Genomic DNA, 21,613 nt, shown 5'->3' on the forward strand with positions numbered 1-21,613 from the left:
TTATTTATGAAATTTTAAATAATGTGATATTGATTGGGCAAGGAGTGAAAGAAGAACCCTTGCATTGGCTCCCAAAATCAAAATCTATATTTATCGATATTCTAAAAGTGGAACGAGAACGAGGGTATTCTGCAGTCGACTACACTCGATTGTCTCTGCCACAAATATATACCATAAGCTCTATTAAAGCATGGAATATGACAATTAGCTATTAATTAGATGATTATCTATGCACGCACACGGATTGCGGACGCCAACACGATGCCAGTCAATGTTTGTTGAAGCGTCGACCGAGCCTGAACTGGACTTGATTTATTCTTCGCATGGCCATTTTCTATTGCTTTCCGGAACCGGAAACGCTATACGAATGCGTGAGTCTCATTAGCCGACTGCAGTTCGCCCTGTGCTGCAGCGGCTTCTTTGAGCGCGGCGGCCGGTTTGTGATGAACAAATGGACGCGCCTCTATTCGCTAAGCTGTGCCTGCCTGGCCGTGCTGGGCCTGGCCGGCACGGTGCACATCCTGCTGCAGAACCAGCTGCTGCGTCAGCGTGTCCTACGGCTGGACAAGCTGGTGCTGAGCATCATGTGCCTGGAGCTGGTCATCTCAACGCTCGTGTTCCTCTTCACAATGCTGTCGCTGCAGGCCTGGGCACAGCGACATTTGCGCATCTACCAGCGGCTGGCCGAGCTGGACAAACAGCTGATCGGGCATTTTGGAGCACGGCTCAACTATGGCAAGCTACTGCGCAAGCACATGCTGGTGCTCTCCATGGTCGCCGTGCTGTACTTTGGGGCTGTGAACACGGGCCTGGCGAGCCTGGCCGAGGGTCGTCAGCTGGGCATTGTGGTGCCCGCCGCTTTGTGTTACCTGATCATAACCAGCGGACCGCATTTGACGGGCTTTGTGCACATGAGCCTGGCCGAGCTGCTTGGCATACGGTTTCGCCTGCTGCAGCAGCTGCTCCAGCCACAGTTGCTCCACAGGCGCTTTGGCGGACAGCCGCAGCTGCTGGAACGACGCGTTTGCAGCCTGGTCGATATGGTCAAAGAGCTGCACTATCTGATACAGGAAATCAATAGGGTCTACAGTCTCAGCTTATGGTCGGCCATGGCGCACGACTTTACGCTCAGCACCAGCGAGCTGTACATCATATTCGGGCGCTCCAACGACAACAACCAGAATAACAACAACAAAGAGCCGGGCGACGATATGGGCCTCATGCTGCTCGGGTTTCTGTCCATCTGCCTGCTGGTGCCCTTCTACAAGATGCTCATTGGGCCAGTCTACTGCAGCCACAGCGTGGACGAGGGACGCAAGTGTCTGCATTTGCTGGAACAGCTGGATGATTGGTTTCCGGACAGTGTTGCCATCAGGCAGCTGGTCGAGTCCATTATGCGCTGGCGTGTGCAGTTCAAAATCGAATTCACCAGCGGCACGAGCACGGCGCTCAACAAGACCGTGATTACGCTGGTGAGTGTGCCGCGTGTCATGGTCCGGCTGGTGCGTCTAAAATTTCCGTACATTTTCAGTACACGTCCATTGTGTTCAACTATTTGCTGGTGCTCATCTCGTTTGCCATGATACAGAAGCTGGGCGAGCAGGTCGAACAGCAGAAAGTCGCATTGCAGGATTGGATAGGCATTTAATGGGTAGAGATGGCCGCTTGCCGTGCGCGGGCCTCGAAATTTATTCGGGAGGCTACGAGAGGCTAGGGTAAAGCCCAGGCACTTCAATCATTGAATACTATCTAAATACCATAGTTAATCTCACTAAATCCTAACCTATCAATATATCGATGAATATATATGTGTATCGCAGTTAATGTCATCCCTATCTCGAATTATCGATATCATTCGGACATAAGCCCCGATAAAAGCAATTGTTATATGGAAATGTTATAAAAAAGTCTAGCACATTTTCTTTAAAGCCGTGCTTGGAGCCCGCGTCCATCCCTCGTCGGTAACGCGTTTTGCTGCCGTGTTGCATATATCATTAGCTAAATTAATTTACGGCTCGTTAACATAGAAACTCCATAAATATGTCAGCGTGCCCCAGCGGACGGGCCGCCCGTTGCAATCAGGCGGGGGCAACAACTGGGTAAAGTCCCGCCTGCTCGTTGAACTGCCTGGACTGCACCCAGGAGGCGGTCGCAGGCTAATGATTATAATGTTTGTCGTTTATTTTATTTGAATTTTATGCAAATTAAGCGAGTCGCTGCCAACCAGCCAGCCAGCCAGCCAGCCGACACCAGGCTTTATCAATGCGGCCAGCAGCCTACAGCTTTATTGAGCAGGTGTGCGGGATTGGGGAGGGCAGTGCCACGCCCACTGCTGACCAGTAAAGTGATGTTGTCGCTGCAGGGCAGCTTCTTCTCTAATTGTGTCTGCCTTTGGCAGTTTCTTCAACTAAATCCGTCCTTTGACAAACGTTTTATACGAAAATATTGCACAATGCATGCAACAAAAAGTGCATGCGAAATTCTTTGTCATGCACTTCCTTTGGCTCATAAAAGTCATGTACTTAGAGCACATTGTATAGAAAGAAATATAACAAATGAAAAACAGAATAGAAAGCAATTTGAGCAAAATTTATCGATGGGTTGCTGCGAGGTCAGGGCAAATTTAAGACCAAAAATGTACGCCCCAAACAAATAATGTTAGCTTAAAATTTGGACTGAAATGCTGAATCAAACTTTATTCAAAATTAAAAGCCATAGAAAAATCGGTTTAAATTTTGGGTTAAACCGTAAGCGATAAGCTGTCAAAAAGTTGTATATATATAGAATTGTTTCACATAATTATTTGGAAGGACAATACGAAAGGAAGAGTCCCACATGAAACTAATGCCTGTTGCCGTTTCTGTTGATCCAAATATCCTTTTTGCCATTATTTCACATACAATTTGCAGCCGAAATAAGCCTAATAAATAGAGCTCATATTCATGTTGGGTGCATGGCATAAATCCAGATAACAAAAGCCGTCGCAATTCGTTGATTTTTGTTATGCGCTGTGCGCAATTATTGGAAAGCTCTTAAAAAAATGAATATTATTGGGTCGTTCAATCGAATATTGTGAATGAGGACAGGATTGTTGTTGTTGTTGTTACTGTTGTGGGGAATTTATTGAGTGGGCGGCTGAGGAGCAGCTGGGCCAAAGGAAACCTCAAGTATTTATTGCAACGCATATTTTACGCCCATCAATGGCAATGGAGAATGGAGAAGCTGCAACATTCCCAATGACCATTGTCGTAATTGAATAATATTTTTTCGCTCTCGGCATTCTTTTGTTTCATTACCATGCCGAGTTTTTCCCATTATTCCAGAGCCAAAACATTCCACTAGCTGCCGTCCTGCGGCCTCCGGCTGACGGCGCTTAAGCATAATGCAATCATATATCGGCGATATAATTTGCGTTAATTGCTGCATGCCACGCCAAGTGGCATGTTACCATATTGAGGCGTTTTTGTGGCATATCCAGACCACAAGAAATAATCAAAAATTATTGCATGAGCCTAATTGCAAATTAATTGCGTGCACTTATGCCTTAATTACCGCACACTTCTGATTTCTACAAATAAAAAGCCGCAATTAATAGAAAATTTCGACGGGTTCGCGCATGGAAATTACAATTTTATAGTCGACTTTTTAGCATAGCATTTGGGCGCATTTTAACTGCCACTATTACATGTAATAGTTATGTGAAAAACGTTTCAAGGAAAGCGTGCTGTTAAATAAATGTTATACGGGACAATTTACACTTTAGTTATAAAATATTTTCACTGTTATAAGTTGACATAAGACATAATAATTAACATAATAGTACGCTTTTATGTAAATGTTAAGTAGAGTGTGTTGTTAACCATGACATAAAAATGTTAATGAAAGTGCGCTGCTAATCATTACAGATAAATGTTAATGAGCGTCTACAGTTAAATAAATTTCAACCAATCCAATATATAATTATTATATATTATTATATATATACATAACATAAATATAAACAATGTTAGCCATGACATGCAAATGCAAAACATAACACGCAAATGTTATTGAAAATGCGCTGTTAAGCATGACATAGAAATGTTAATGAAAGTGCACAGTTTGTGGAGAAGTACTTTGACTTTTAACTGACTGTTAGTCTCTTTTTAGCTGGCTTAACAGTACTTCAAGGATTACTAAGAATCATTTCATGAATTATGCACACATGAGTACATATGTATACACACACACACACACACAAACACAGACAATGGCTTTTGCCGCTTGCACGTGACAATCTGTGCCAGCTGTAAGAGCTGGCACAGCTTTTGTAATGGCAAACCCAAACTCATAACAGCATTACTCGCTTTGCTCAACTAACTCATTTAAAAGTTTCACTAATAGCATGTCACACATGCAGCCGAGTGCGTCGTGTGCTTAGCCCAATTAAAATGTGGTCAGGTCTGGGCCGAGGCAGGAGGACAACTACTCCAACGGGGTTGCATGCCACATGCCACATGCTGCCCGCATTAGAGCTGAGAACGGCATCTGTTCTATGTGATGCACAGCAAAAGTAACTGCAACACAATGCGTTGCCGAGCATGTGACAGCATTGTGCCCCGCTCGGCCTGGCTTTCATTTCATTTAAGTTTTGCTTCTCACTATTTTCCTTGCTCCACTTTATTTTTTTTTTTTTTTTTTAATCTTTTCACACAACTTAATTAGCAGACGTCGCATTTGAAATGCGTGCAGCGAGCACTTTTTGTCACACCTGCATAAGGTATGCGTAGAGACAATGAAATGTTTAAACTGTGGATAAACCGCGCGCTAACATGGAATTAGGGTTAAGTTAAGTTAAGGCAGCAGACAAAATGCTTCATTATAATTATGCGGCTCGCCGCATCGCATTACACACTGCGTGTGCAACCATTCTGGTGCAAGAGGGGGGGAGAGGAGTTATGGGCTTCTATATAAATCATCAGAAAATACTCAGCTAATTAGTTTTATGTGTTCTCAGTAAACATTTGCGAGCTGGGCAAATATTGAAATTGAGTTATTGACAAGTCAATCAAAGAGGCAATACCACACACACAGACACACGCACGTTTGAATGCATTTGCACGTCTCAGATATTTGCATATTTCACTTAAAGTGTCAAATCAAGGATACACACACACACACACAGAGAGAGAGACAGACACACAGGAAACATTTGCGATTGTCAACGACACTTGCAAATTATCAAAACTTTTGTGTGTTTGCCTTTCACACACATGCACACACACACATGCACACACGCACGCACACACTCAATTTCCGGGCATGTCCTTTTTGACTTTTTCGGCACAAATTTATCAAAGCACAAAAAGCCAATTCAAATGCAAATAGACAAGCTCTCGACTCCGATTTGTTGGCTTGTCATATTATTTGGCAAAATATTTAAACAAATTTCTATGCAAATAGTTTTGCCATTTGCCAATTGACTTGTCCAAAACTATTTATTTTTCTATTTTATTTTGCCAACACGATTTTTTGCTATAAATAATTGTTCGGATTCGATGTAGCATTGGCAGAAATTAAGCCACATTTGCAGCTAGTTTTGTTGTTATTCGAAAAGCTGATTACAAATATGCAATTCAAGCTGTTTTTGGCAGCATCAGCTATTTCGGAGAATTTATAACTTCATTTCAAATAAAAAATAATTAAATAATATATGTGTGTGCTAAATAGTTAGCTGCGGCTGTAGCGCACTTTCACATACATATTTTGCATTTATTCAAATTATATTTGTATTAAATCACTGAGAAACTGGAAAATTTTGATCTACGTAGAGCCTTGTACGCGGCGCGTTTCAAATAAATTCTGTTAGAGATCTTTAAAAATGAGTTTTAAAACGATTGGAGCATAAACAAAAAAAAAACTCTCATAGATTCAAATTTATTATTAATTTGCTTTAATTTGTTTCACCTATGCGTGCGCTGTTATTGCGAAGTTGAAGGCTTTTCATATGAAAATGAAGTATACCACACGTGTGCCCACTTTGAATGTGAATGATTGATGAGGCAATCAATTAAAACTCACGCCAGTGCCAAGTCCTTTTTGGCATTACATTCGCAAACTGGTTGCTGTTGCCGCCTTCTGGGAAATTTTGTGTCAATTTCGAATGCAAATCCACTTAATTAAAGCAATTTGAATGCAATTTTACGTCTTCAGAATGTGTTTGATGCATTAAAAATGCATTAACCCATAGACTCGAGCAACATTTGCGTTGTTTCTCAGCTGCAGCCAGAACCGAGCAGAGCCAAGCAGCCGGGCAACTGATGAAGCTCTGGGCCTTGTCTAACGACGCATTTGACAAATGAAAATTGCATGGCACAGCCCAGAGCACACGGCTCGCAGGCCGAACTTAGCTTCAATTGCTAATGAGCCAGGTACCTAAAAGGACACGCAGCGTTGCACTAAAGCAGCAGCAGCAACAGGAGCCGCAGTAATAAACATTTTTATGGCCAGCTTAAAAATCAACATTAACGCAACGCGACGCGCCAACATGTGCTTATTTATTTAGAATTTGCTGTGCGGATAAGATAAACACGTGGCTTATGCATTTAATATAGCATAAAATGCCATAAGCAGCGCCCACTGTCTGCCTGATGGCACTTAACGAGCGGAGGGGTGGGAGGGTGTGGTGGGTTCTGGACTGCACTCAAAAAAATTATGTGGAAATTCGCCAGAAAAGGGTTAAAAATTCTCATAAATTCAGAACTAATTCATAAATTGAGTAGAATTATGAAATGTTTTCTTTAGAATTCAGAAATAAATAGACTTTAGCGCTCTTCTTTTTCTCTAAGTGTAGCGTAGGGGTGCTCAAGATATGTCCTGATCTTGATGCGAAGCGCAATCAAAACGGCAGCAAAAACACTTCAGGCGCCAAGCTGAGCATTCTAGCCATGTCAGAGCGTAAACATTCTAGCCTCACTCGACACACACTCACACACACACACACACGAGTGGGCACACACACACACACACACACGCATGTACATATGCCTGTAATGGGGCGCAAATTTGTGAGGTGAGCGCCAAGCTGAGACTGCGACTGAGACTGAGACTGAGACTGAGACTGGCATTGCAGCTGGCTGCAGAACTAGCTACTGGGACTGGCATTAATGCATTTACTAGTTGGCCAGGTCGTTTGCTTCGCCCCATCCTCCCCCGCTTTCCACGGACCCCTTAGTCTTTCCCGTGTTTACACGGTCCAAGCAAACGACTTGACAAGTGCCGCAGCTGTAAGGACACGAAGGCGCAAAGGTAAAACTCAAAAATAACACAACGTATACCTGAATGCCTGTTTACCTGTGTGTGATTATTTGTGTATGTGTGTGTGTGTGTGTGTGTGTGTGTGTGCGAGCGCTCATCTAATTCAAGTGCAAAGAAACAAGCAAATTACAAGCATTTTGTGCAAGCTGCTTAAGCAAAATAAACGAGCGCCCCAACAGCAGGAGAAAAGTCCAAAGGTGAAGGCTACTTCTGGCCAAGGGCTTGCCCTACGCTTCAATGTGTGTCTGTGTGTGTGGATTGCTTTTTGCTGTCTCATTTAAATGCATAACGCAGCCGAAATGCCTTAACACAAAAGTTGGGCACGTCACAGAAATTTGCCCAATTTACGAGCTAAGCTAAGCGCAGATTCCGCATAAATGTACGCATATTCATGCGCCAAGTAGATAATTATTTAAATTAAATTTACAATTATAGCTGATGCAGGCAAAATATCAATAAATTTAATGAAAACGAATGCCATTTTATACGGTTTTTGGGCTGGATTTTATGTGATTCACTTTAAACACAATTGATCTCTTTTTTCACCAACAAATTTCATTATGATTGAAAAAGAATTTCAACAGAGCACAGTAAAACAATTTGGTTATAATTAATGTAACGAAAAGTTGTTTGTGTTTTCGGACTGTTTTTCCTTGCATGACATTTGACTAGATGACCTCATAATGCTTAAGGGCAGTTTCTGGCCATTCAATTAAAGACTTTTATTGTTGCAATATATATATATATACATTTATTTACTTTAATTTGACAAATATAACCAAATATTGAAAAATAGAAAATATTATTTAGAGCGACGCGCAATATCTTGAATTGACATTTATTGCTGCATACTTTCGGGGATATGATTTAATATAGAGTTCGGTTAATAGCTTTTACACGAACATATCTTTGCAGATCACGAGCTCCAGCTCTATCAATTGACATATAATATACCGAAAAAAATTGTCTGAAGTTGGGCTACCATATTACATCATAGTTCGCATAAGGATAATCCGATCAGCATTGTGCGGGTAAGTAGAGAAATGTAATACCTACCTTTTAGTAGATGTTTGCTAGAATATATGTCCATGAATATATATATTTTACACTCGGAAGATATGTACGCGTTCTACATTCACTTCAAGTGTCCAGTATCTATCCAAACATTGTGCAAGTGATCAAGAGCTGAAGCCAAAGAATATAAATTATAAGTATAATAGCTCCAGTTTATTCTTGTGCTTAGACATCAGTGACATAAATTCTTTGACTAAGCATCCAATATTTACACAAACATAAGTATTAAAATAAGCTAAAAGGGATAATAATCAGCTAACAGCATGCACTCAACTTCCATATCAGCTCCAATCCTGACATATTAGCCATTTTCCAACTGTTTCCTCCTGTCATGAATTTTCGCTGCTTATTTGCATATGGACCACAGAGCCGCATAGAAGCCAAACCAAATCCGGGCAGTAGCTGCGCTCTCCACACAATACTCAATACAATAACAACAACAACAATAACAACAAGAGAGCTCTGCGCGCTATCTGTCACATATTTGGACACACAAATTCATGGATTAAGTCGCCTCCGTCGCCGCCCGCCTGCTGCAGATTGTAATTACAGTCTGTCATGCGTTGTTCGCACCAAATGCGAGACCAGAATCGCTGAGCGACAAGTCAATGACGTTAATTCGATTCGCAGCAGCAGCAGCAGCAACGCGGCGTATGCTCAATAAAAGGCAACAAAATGCAAACGACAAAAATCGTTGCATACTTTGAAGGGCAGCAAAATTTTAAGCGAACATTTGCCAATGTTTTAAGCATCCGGCGGATGTCTGCGCCAAATAGGTGAATGACTGCCAAGAAGAGTGAACGAGAGAGAACGAGTGGGAGCTAGAGGGAAAGGGAAATAAAGTGAGTGAGCTGCAATAGAGTGAGAGAGAAGGAAGACTGAGTGAGAGTGCATTGAAAAGCAAGTCAGCTGCCGGCTTGCAGTGGAGCAAAAACTGTCGATAGCTTAGCTATATGTTTGTGTGTGTGTGAGTATTAGTATGTGTGTTGAGTGTCGTGGTTATGTGTTTTGTGTGTGTGTGCGCGCGCGCTAAGCTATTTTCGAACAGAAATTGCTTTGTAATTTGAATTTGATTCTGGCAAACAATTTGGCAATGCGGAAATTGAAAGCGCACGCTGAGCTGCCGCCACCGTACAGACCCGGCTACATAATTACAAACGGAAACTGCAGTAGCAGCAACAACAACAGCAACAACAACAACAACAACAACAGCGACAACAAAAGCAACGACGAGGACGAACAGCAAACAAACTTCTTGCCTAAATGCTGGCAACAAGCTGCAGACGCAGCGCGTTAAGAAACTTTCGCGTTTCCGGCATTTGCTAAATTGACTGACAAAACAAATGCACACACACACACACACACACACACACACAGGCAGGCAGACTCATATGCAGCTGCACTCTCAACTAAAATCCACTTACACAAAGTTCACATAATGGTCGACGACCCGCAGCCCAGCGCATCCATTTAATTGAAGTGAAATCACATTCTGTGTCAGCATCTAGCAAAAGTAAAGCTTTTGTTGTTGTTGCAGTTGTTTTTGCATTTGTTTTTCCAGTTGTTGTTTCAGTTGTGTTGTTGTTGCTGCTTTTATTGTCGCTTGTTTATGCTGCAACGGCTTGGCGCACATTGCGTATGCGCAACACTGCGCCCAAAACGCAAGAAAGTGAAAATGTTTTGAGCTCGCATCTGGCAAATTGCGTGTGTGTGTGTGTGTGTAAGTGTGTGCGTGTTACTCAGCAACTAACATGCAATATGCTCTATTCTTAAATGTGTGTGTTGTGTGGTTTTCAGCTAAATTTAATTGAATTAAGCCAAGAAGATGTGCAGTTAGAACATTTTATCTAGGTTCTTATAAATGTTAGAAATCTCCAAAAATATGTAAGTTAAGCAAATGTTTCCCTTTAATTTCATTAATTGCATAGACAACTTGTGTGGCAAGTAAAACTTTTCATGCTAAAGAGATATTTAACTTAATCAAAGCTGTTTGTGCAAAAATTGTTCTTTAATTAAACATAAGCTAGGTGTTAAAAATAGCCTACTTTTGGTTAGCTCTGCGCAGGACTTGCCTTGAATAATATAAATAAATTGAATAAATGTAGAATTTGTGAAATATTTCATAAGATTTGTTACTTTTCGTTCAAGCACTTAAATATGTCCACATATATATATATATATATGTATATATAAATGCCCATATTCAAACATGATAATATTTTCATTCATTTCCATGATAAATACACTAGCATTTGCCGCTTAGCTGCATAAACATTTATCTGCAGTAGGTCGCTGGGCAAATCGCTTTTCAGCGTTGCATTTAGCAAGGCCTTGGGCCATTTTTATATCATTTTATTTTAACATGTGTTCTTTTGCCCCTCGTGCACTCAATGCGCAGTAGGTTGTGGGAGTGTGTGTGGGTGTGTGTGGTGGGAGTGTGTGTGGGTGACCGAGTGCGGGATGTCCGCACATTTGGTCAAGCTTTGCATTTGACTTACTTAACTTTGTGCTGCTATTTTAATTCATTTACACAGCGAATATGTGAGGAAATGACAGCGACAGGGCGCGTAGTGGGCGTGGTGGGCGTGGTGGGCGTGGTGGGTGGCCAGCTCAAGGTCTATGGCTACGGCTATGTCGGAGCATTACGTTAAGTGCCGTGGGCAGGATGGACGCTCCTGCAGGATATGCAATGCATTTGTCACTGTGGAATGCATTTTAGCAAATGTTGGCCGCACGTTTGAATTACATGACACAAATAGCAATTGCAGCAAGCGCCAGTTGCACACAGCTTCCCTGCCCCCCCCCTCCCCCCCTGCACTGTGCTACACCAGGCCACGCCCACTTTGTTCAGCTGCATTTGCCGCCTTTCGCTGCCTTTTGTGCGGCAGCTGAAATTAATATTTGCACTCAAAATGCAATTTTCCAGGCATTTCCTTTTGTCCGCTTGTTGGCGCTGCTGTTGCCAGCACCCTTTACCAACCCCATGCCTCTCCCCACTGGCTGTGTGTGTGCGTGTGTGTGTGTGTATTTGTTGTGGCCTGCGCTGGCAGCTTTCATTTTGCATTTTCCGTTTAGCAGCATGACAAATGCAACAACCGACAAATAGCTGAAAGCGTCGCGTTTTTCTTGCCTCCATTTCTCAACCGAATGCTTCACATTTTTGGGCCACTCTCTCTCCTTTCCCCACTCTCTCTCCCTCTCTCTCTCTTTGCACTATTTAAGCCTGTCATATGGTGTTTATTCAATGCGTTCAGGTGTCATGGCCTGGCCTGGCAGCCAGTTATAATTAAGCAGCTGCTGCTCCAGCATCTCCTTTGCACCTAGCACGATAATTGCATTATTCATGAATTTGTCGCCTGTCTGTCTATGTGTGTGTGTGCATGTGCGTGTGTGTGCTGCTGCTGCTTTTTCAGCAACTCAATTGCATAACAACGAGCTCTGTAAACAGCGTAAACAACAACGACAACAAAAACGACAAGGCTAACAAGTTCAAGAACTCAATTTGGTCTGCTGCAGTTGCGAACTGCTTCTACTTCTTCTTCTTCTTCATCTTCTTCTTCTTCTGTTGCCTACTTCGCGGCGCGTTTTAATCTCACAACGCAAATTCATATTAAAACTCTGCCGTGTTCTCACGCTCAACTTTCACAACTGGCACAAAGTTGTTAATTTTGCATGCCAACTGCAGTATGCGCACTGTATAAGTACCCCCATTCACACACACGCACACACACACACACACACACAGATACACCACTTTATGTTGCATATTTGCTTTGGAGCTGCTTTTTTGTTGTTTTCGTTGGCAACAATTTGTTTGTCTGTGCCTCACTTTGATGACGTTGCGCTTGTGTATGCTCAATCTAATGCATTTTTGTTGTTGATACGGCTAACTTGGATAGGGGGCGTGGCAAGTGTAAGGGACAGGGCGAACGTTGGTCAGCATGGGCATTTAGCACAGCTGCTCGGCCGGCTCATAACGTAATTAGCTAAAAATTAAAAGTATTTTATTTGAATATATTCAACATATATGAAGCCTTCTACTTTTAGAGCAAGCGTTTATTGCGCTGCCCACCAATCAGTCAGAACAAATTCTTTTATAATTATATAGATTACTGGCAGAAATTACCAGGCGTCGCCCGGTTAAATACATCCGCACGAACCTCGTGCTAATACAAATGCCAGCCTTATACATGAGAAAATAAATAGAAACTTTAAGTTAGATCCATAAAATGTCTTTTAAATGGAGCGTAAATAATTTAAATTTTCAACAGACTAAGTGAATATTGTGGCTTAAATCTCAGTTGGCTTTGAACCTGTGCTGAATCAGGGTAGTTAACTGGTTGCAACAACAACCACGACACCCGGCAGCCCCGGCTGCTCCCCCTGCTGCAGATGCTGATGCAGCTACCAGGATTTGTAGCCGCTTTTCGTTTACATGGGAGTAGCCAGTCTCGCCGCCAGTCAAAATAAACAAGCTACGAAAATGCTAATGAGCCTCTCTGTAATTAATTTTCACATAACACAAACGCAAAGTACACACACAGAGAGTGAGAGGGAGAGAGAGTGAGAGAGGGAGAAAGAGACAACATGCAAGTACGCATTCGCTTAGGAAAATACAAAGCGTATTTTGAAGGTGTTTGCAGCTAACTTTTGATGCAATTTCAACTAATTAAAAGTGTATTACCTGTAAATACAAAATGTAGACGCACACAAGCTCGGCAATCGCTATGATAATGAACATGTCTATGCCTGTCAGGCTCAAAACAGTTTGTCAACTCACAACGACAACGATTTGCATTCATATCAACATATACACGACTCTTATGGGTAAGCTATATGGTTAGAAGGTTCTACTAAATGTGCAGGTGTTACAAATATACGAGTGAAGTCGTGTTGCGAGCGAGCTTTTGTATGACTTCGATTTCTCTTAAATATTACTGCAAGAATTCGAATAAAATAAAAATATGAACTAACTTTAGCATTGCAAAAAAAATATTATTACAATAAATTAACATATTCTCCATGTATGGTTGGCATCTAAATATTCCTGTTCCATCGTGAAATATTTGCTAAAATTTATATACATGCTTTAGTTTGTATATTTTGGCAATTAGTTCAATTTAAGTTTCTGCTTATTGTTAAAAGCGTCAAACGGTTCGATTCAAGGCGGTTACAACCAGAATATTTTTTTGTTTTTTAAAACTTAAGAGCTTCTTCTATGTTTATGCATAAAAATATTGAGTATACGCCATGTCCGGCAGCTAAGAGCAAACGAAATTGGGCAAACAAAGAAGAATAATATGCTTAGCAAATAAAGCGTTTTGCCAAGGCCAAAGTCGTTTGCCCAAAAACATGTTCATAGCGCTTCATATACATATGAACATAAGTAAGTGCCGCATATATAATTTGACAATAATCCGGCAGTCGGGCCATAAAGAGGCATCAGGCATACGCTGTCAGCGCATCATTTCAATATATATATATATATATATGTAGATATATTCGACAAAACTTTGGCCAACTTTTAGTGCAGCAGCTGGCCTGGCCGATAGGCTACAGTAAAGCCTCCGCCGTTCGTCGTTCGCCAGAGCAAACAACGAGCACACGATAGCTTTTAACTTGGTAGGCAATTTATTGCACATGAAATAAGCATAAAAAACAAGTAGAACAGAGAGAAACAGAGAGAGAGAGAGAGAGAGAGAGCGAGAGAGAGACGGAGAGAGACAGCGAAAAAAAACAAATGTAAATATATAAAGAGTCATGAAATCAGAAAATAATCCACATGAAGCTGCCACAGCAACCGCAGCAGAAACAAATTCGAATGAAAAACTTTCTAATGAGTCCGCATTACAATTTCAAATTTGTAGCGCAAATTATTATAAAAGTTTTTTTGTGTACTACTATATATGCTTGCCTCCTGCTCAAACTTATATAAGTATATATATGTATGGATGTATGCGGGGCAAACAAATGCCACAATAATTTCACCCACACACAGATACAAAGTGTAACAGATACATAGATACATTTACAAGTACATTACAAGCCGCAGCCTAGTTACTTTTTTTCTCTATCCTGAACTTTATTTCATATTGTGTGTATGTGTGTGTGTGTGTGCAGTTATTTATGACGTTTTTCTATAGTTTTGGCAGTTAATTATTAATTTATAATTATTTGCCAGGCAGGCAGAAAAAGCACTTGAAAACAAAAGTTGCCGATTACCCATTTAAAAATTTGGCTGCAACAATTTTACTTTCAATTGGGGAAAGCTGCAATTAAATGTTTTTGACAGTTTGCCATTTAAATTGTTCGCTGTTGAAATGAGCGCGGGGCTCGACAAATTGGTTTAGTGCGGCTGCCGGGGCAGGGCGTTGGGTAGGGAGGGGTTGGAGGGGATGGGGTCAGAGGCTACACGTTGGGAACTCGGAAACGAAATGAAATAAAACCGCGCGCGCAACAAAATTTGCACCTAATTCAGTTTATTATTTCATGATTTAATTTATTTTGGCCTGCGGTCACTATATTAATAAAAAAAAAGCATATAGCACAAATGATAGAAGAGCGAATACCCTATGATACCCTGTAGCCAGAGTTTTGTGAAAAATGAAATTATATAAGCAAAAAGAAGAGCCTGGAAAATACCCTGTAGCCAGACAGACAGGCAAACAGTGCTATCTATGATCGATCGGCAAATACCCTGTAGGCAGACAAGCGCAAAGGCAGCGCTGACTCTGATAGAAGAGCTAATACCCTGTAACCAAACAGACACGAATGCAGCGCTGTCTTTGAGAGGAGAATAAATACACTGTAGACATGAGAGCAGCGCTGTCTATGATAGATTCATAAATACCCTGTAGCCAGACAGACACGTAAACATGTTAGCTAATTAGAATCACCCGGCCTTGCACGTCTCAAAGGAGTTATGTTACAAACAACGAAAACAACAATTGCCCTTAAACTTTGACAAACAGCATGAGGAAAGCCATATGCCCTATTACGACTGTGACTGTGAAGCAGAGTATGCTTAAATTCAGTGCCAAAGTGAATTTGTGCGCGTAACTTTGAGCGCTGCCGTCGACTCGCTCGGGCAGTAAATAAGTTTCCCGAGTTCCCGAGTTCTGTGTGTCGGCTGGCCCGTGTTTATTATGTAATACAAAATTGTTGCATAAGTAATTTGCAGTATGCCGCAAAAATGCGTGTTTGAGTGTTGTTTTGAATATTTAAATCATTTTCATTTTTGGCCAGCACTTACACACACACACACACACATGCACACGCACACAGACACAGCTTGTGGCACATTCGGTTGCACTTTCTGCGCTATCAATTATTTAAACAAAATGCCTGGCAAATCTGTGCCCCCACCTCCCCTCCCGGCGGTGCCCCTCGCTGTATGATGCATGAATTTAGATTAAACAATTTAGTAAGCAGCCGAATGCGCATTGTGCATTATTTAATTTTCATATTTATGCATAATTTCGCGTTGATTTGCCTTTGTGTGCCCAAAAATGAGGCCACAAAATAATTATTTCGGTTAATTATTGTTATTAAGCGCAACAAACATGCGAATTTTCGGCAGCGCTTCCAAATGAACCCAAATGCCGGAATACTATTCTGCCCACAATATATGCATTTATACATATTTTTTTTTTAACTGCGAACATTTGTTTAACCGTCAAATTTTGCAGCCTATTATTTATGTGCATTCGTTTGAAATTTGATAGCATTCGGCCCAGTTGTCGCCATATTTTTATAATGCGCTTGCAACGGAACTTTAAATATTATTTAACTCTAATTAAAGATGCCTTAAAGTTAGAGTCTTGATCTATGGTATATATACGCACATTAAAGAAAGAACAGAGATCGGACTATAGGCACCGAAGAAAATCCATATACAGAAACAAAGCTAGAAAGTCAGTAAAGGCGGCTTGGCGTTGGGTACAGGGTATCACCTAGTCAGGCAGTTTTATTATACGATCTACTCTTTCCATACCTTCTGATAGAGTTCAGAGAGAGGTCAAGAGACGAAGATCTAGCGACAGCTAGGATCGATCTATAACAACAGCTTACCGCCAAATGCGGGGCATCAGCTAGTCGAGCACTCCCGCCTAGACAGCACTTGTTTTTATTAAATATATTGACCTACTTCCACTTGAATGCAGCAACTGCCAACGGCAGCTCAGTCTAATTGAACGGGACGTTTAAACGTTGTTGCATTGCCAGTTACAAACCTTGCAATGCATGCAATGCGATTTAGGCCTTTGTTTCAATTATTTGCTGTGCCCTGTTGCAGTTTTATTATCGATTAGCAGCTGGGGAGCTACAGTTAGAGAGCCTGGCTGCAGCTAAAGTCTAAACATTGTCTGGCCATTGTGTTAATTGCACTAACAAACGTCTTCTTGTTGGCCTGGTCAATGAGTGCGGGCGGTCGGCCGGGCGTGGCAAGTGGGCGGCTTGGCGGAAGCTCAAATGGCACTTGATGTGCATTCGACATTAGTTCGTTAGTTGCAGCAAATGGGCAGCATGCAACACTTAAACGAGCCGGGTCCGGAGCGAAGGGCCTAAAGAGCGGCGACCTCCGCCAATTTAATGGCAGCGCCAGCAGCAGCAGGGCAAAAAGTCAGGTTAAGAAAGTCAGGCCAGAACACACACACACACAGTTAAATGCATAAATGCATAAAGACATAGCAATGTGTGTGTGTGTGTGTGTGCAGGAAACACGAGCATGAATAATAAAGCACGAATGCACACACACACACACACACACAGGCGGCTTTTATCTATGTGTGTGTGCTGCAATGGGCGACAGTAACAAAAGAGCTGAAAATTAAAAAGAGACAAGCAATTAAAATGGCTTACAACGCGGCGCTGACTACAGCAACAACAACAACAACAACAACAAGAACAATTGCAACAACAACAACAAGAACAATTGCAACAGCTGTAACTGTAATTGTTGTCGCCCGACTTTACCGCTGCCTGCCGCTGGCCGCTTCTGGGGCATAATTGCTGACAGGATGCGACGCACGCGACCACTTCCGCATGGCAGAGCGGCTCGCCTCGGCCCGGTCACGCCCCATTTTGCGCCCAATCTCAGCTTGGAGCTGCTTTCATAACGTTGGCACATTTTACGTGCAAAATAAATGGCAAGAGTGCAACAGAAATTAAGTGCAGTGCAAACAATAAAAGACCAGGCCCAGGCTCAGGCCCAGGCACAGACCAGCTCAGCCCTCGCCTGCCTGGTAACGACTTCTGCTGATGCATAAGTTGTCATTGTTGTTGGCCAGCCGCTGGTCAGCTCCTCGACTCCAGCTTCAGCTGCAGCTTTGCATATTGCGCATACGCAGCGTAAACAAGTCCGCAACACATTGCCATCAAGTGTTACTTCCGGTCTTAAGCGCCTGCGATGAACGCGCCCAGCAGCAGCAACAACAACAACAACAGCAATTATGTATTACAATTGCATGTAAGTAGCTGCACGACAGCAAAAGACCAGCAATAACAATTGAGAGACACACACATACATTAACATGTACAAAGACATTCACATATATATTCACATAAGAACATATTTACACGAAAAGTGACACAAGCCGAAACTTGAATGGCCTTTTAGTCGCAAATATTAAACCTCCCTTCGCACATTTTCCACAAAAAACAATCAAATTTGTTATGTAACAATAACAGTTAATATTTGTTTGCGAATTAAATGCCACATTAAATTTTTGCTGATTCGGTTCACGGTTCACGAATGAACCTTTTGTCGTTAGATTCGGTTCGTGTAGCTGGTTTTCCATGTCCATTAACTTAGTTAAATAAAATTAGTTAAAATAAAAAAAAGGCAACCTTCTATTTAATGCTCTTGCTTTTAAGACTGACCAACACGATTGAACAAGTTATGAGGCCCCAGCAAAAGTACTTCATATGCTGATGGCCCCATAATAAAATACATGAAATATGAGAACTGACTGAGATCCAATGTTAATTTTAAATTAAATGCGAATGTGTGCATTACGTGTGGCCCTTTTGCCATCTCCTTGTCCAATCTGTGCAACTGCTTCCAGCCACGGCAATCATAATAATGGGCCACAATTCCGCAGCAAGGCATAACGAAAGGAAATCTCAGTCTACAACTCCGTTTTATTCTTCTTCTGGCACTTGGCTAATTATGCGAAAAGGAACTTTAATCAGAATACGTTCAACAAGCCTACCAACTGCTCCCAAACTAATCTAGAGGTCAAACGATATGGGGGTGGGAAATTTTGACCTATGTCTGAGGATATTTGAAGGTACCATTTACACATTAATTTCGATCAAAAATGATGTTGCCAGATTTAAATGCCAAGTTGAAAAGGGTGCTAAACCATTAACAAAAAGCCAAACCTTTTGAAAATTGGTTGAGTTTTGACCGAGTTATGGGAGTGGGAAATTTTGACCTATGTCTGAGGATATTTGAGGGCACATGAATTTCGACCAAAAATTATGTTACCAGACTTAAATGCCAAGTTAAAAAGGGTGCTAAACCATTAACAAACAGCCAAACCTTTTGAAAATTGGTTGTGTTTTGACCGAGTTATGTGGGTGGGAATTTTGACCTAAGTATGTCTGAGGATATTTGAGGGTACCATTTACACATGAATTTCGATCAAAAATGATGTTGCCAGATTTAAATGCCAAGTTAAAAAGGGTGCTAAACCATTAACAAACAGCCAAACCTTTTGAAAATTGGTTGTGTTTTGACCGAGTTATGTGGGTGGGAATTTTGACCTAAGTATGTCTGAGGATATTTGAGGGTACCATTTACACATGAATTTCGACCAAAAATGATGTTACCAGATTTAAGTGCCAAGTTAAAAAGGGTGCTAAACCATTAACAAAAAGCCAAACCTTTTGAAAATTGGTTGAGTTTTGACCGAGTTATGTGGGTGGGAATTTTGACCTAAGTATGTCTGAGGATATTTGAGGGTACCACTTACACATGAATTTCGACCAATAATGATGTTACCAGATTTAAGTGCCCAGTTGAAAAGGGTGCTAAACCATTAACAAAAAGCCAAACCTTTTGAAAATTGGTTGAGTTTTGACCGAGTTATGTGGGTGGGAATTTTGACCTTAGTATGTCTGAGGATATTTGAGGGTACCATTTACACATGAATTTCGACCAAAAATGATGTTACCAGATTTAAGTGCCAAGTTAAAAAGGGTGCTAAACCATTAACAAAAAGCCAAACCTTTTGAAAATTGGTTGAGTTTTGACCGAGTTATGGGAGAGGGAAATTTTGACCTAAGTATGTCTGAGGATATTTGAGGGTACCATTTACACATGAATTTCGACCAATAATGATGTTACCAGATTTAAGTGCCCAGTTGAAAAGGGTGCTAAACCATTAACAAAAAGCCAAACCTTTTGAAAATTGGTTGAGTTTTGACCGAGTTATGTGGGTGGGAATTTTGACCTTAGTATGTCTGAGGATATTTGAGGGTACCATTTACACATGAATTTCGACCAAAAATGATGTTACCAGATTTAAGTGCCAAGTTAAAAAGGGTGCTAAACCATTAACAAAAAGCCAAACCTTTTGAAAATTGGTTGAGTTTTGACCGAGTTATGGGAGAGGGAAAATTTGACCTAAGTATGTCTGAGGATATTTGAGGGTACCATTTACACATGAATTTCGACCAAAAATGATGTTACCAGATTTAAATGCCAAGTTAAAAAGGTTGCTAAACCATAAACAAAAAGCCAAACCTTTTGAAAATTGGTTGAGTTTTGACCGAGTTATGTGGGTGGGAATTTTGACCTTAGTATGTCTGAGGATATTTGAGGCTACCATTTACGCATGAATTTCGACCAAAAATTATGTTACCAGTCTTAAATGCCAAGTTAAAAAGGGTGCTAAACCATTAACAAAAAGCCAAACCTTTTGAAAATTGGTTTAGTTTTAACCGAGTTATGTGGGTGGGAATTTTGACCTAAGTATGTCTGAGGATATTTGAGGGTACCATATTTAATATATTTGATATTTGAGGTACACATGAATTTTGACCAAAAATTATGTTATCAGATTTGGATGCCAAGTTGAAAAGGGTGCTAAACCATTAACAAAAAGCCAAACCTTTTGAAAATTGGTTGAGTTTTGATCGAGTTATGTGGGTGGGAATTTTGACCTATGTCTGAGGATTTTTGAGGGTACCATATTTAATATATTTGATATTTGAGGTACACATGAATTTCGACCAAAAATTATGTTACCAGATTTGGATGCCAAGTTGAAAAGGGTGCTAAACCATTAACAAAAAGCCAAACCTTTTGAAAATTGGTTGAGTTTTGACCGAGTTATGGGAGTGGGAAATTTTGACCTATGTCTGAGGATATTTGAGGGTACCATTTACACATGAATTTCGACCAAAAATTATGTTACCAGACTTAAATGCCAAGTTAAAAAGGGTGCTAAACCATTAACAAACAGCCAAACCTTTTGAAAATTGGTTGTGTTTTGACCGAGTTATGTGGGTGGGAATTTTGACCTAAGTATGTCTGAGGATATTTGAGGGTACCATTTACACATGAATTTCGACCAAAAATGATGTTACCAGATTTAAGTGCCAAGTTAAAAAGGGTGCTAAACCATTAACAAAAAGCCAAACCTTTTGAAAATTGGTTGAGTTTTGACCGAGTTATGTGGGTGGGAAATTTTGACCTATGTCTGAGGATATTTGAAGGTACCATTTACACATTAATTTCGATCAAAAATGATGTTGCCAGATTTAAATGCCAAGTTGAAAAGGGTGCTAAACCATTAACAAAAAGCCAAACCTTTTGAAAATTGGTTGAGTTTTGACCGAGTTATGGGAGTGGGAAATTTTGACCTATGTCTGAGGATATTTGAGGGTACCATTTACACATGAATTTCGACCAAAAATTATGTTACCAGACTTAAATGCCAAGTTAAAAAGGGTGCTAAACCATTAACAAACAGCCAAACCTTTTGAAAATTGGTTGTGTTTTGACCGAGTTATGTGGGTGGGAATTTTGACCTAAGTATGTCTGAGGATATTTGAGGGTACCATTTACACATGAATTTCGACCAAAAATGATGTTACCAGATTTAAGTGCCAAGTTAAAAAGGGTGCTAAACCATTAACAAAAAGCGAAACCTTTTGAAAATTGGTTGAGTTTTGACCGAGTTATGTGGGTGGGAATTTTGACCTAAGTATGTCTGAGGATATTTGAGGGTACCAC

The 21,613-nt window shown here is 41.0% G+C and overlaps 1 protein-coding gene and 1 long non-coding RNA gene across 2 annotated transcripts in view; both read left to right on the forward strand.

Moving 5' to 3' along the window:
- The window catches only part of LOC138911374 (uncharacterized), a 37,527-nt gene extending 29,190 nt beyond the window's left edge, over positions 1–8,337 (forward strand). Inside the window, exon 3 of the long non-coding RNA XR_011416922.1 lies at positions 8,212–8,337. This is a non-coding gene — a long non-coding RNA (uncharacterized lncRNA). The remainder of the gene's footprint in view (positions 1–8,211) is intronic.
- Positions 287–1,820, forward strand: Gr57a (Gustatory receptor 57a). The gene is made up of 2 exons (XM_002059406.3): positions 287–1,472; positions 1,532–1,820. Exons 1-2 carry the CDS (start codon positions 324–326, stop codon positions 1,646–1,648), a joined length of 1,266 nt encoding a protein of 421 aa, XP_002059442.1. The 5' UTR covers positions 287–323; the 3' UTR covers positions 1,649–1,820.
- Positions 8,338–21,613: the final 13,276 nt, after the last annotated feature.

This window comes from Drosophila virilis, chromosome 5 (genome assembly GCF_030788295.1).
Source record: "Drosophila virilis strain 15010-1051.87 chromosome 5, Dvir_AGI_RSII-ME, whole genome shotgun sequence".
Lineage (NCBI taxonomy): Eukaryota > Metazoa > Arthropoda > Insecta > Diptera > Drosophilidae > Drosophila > Drosophila virilis.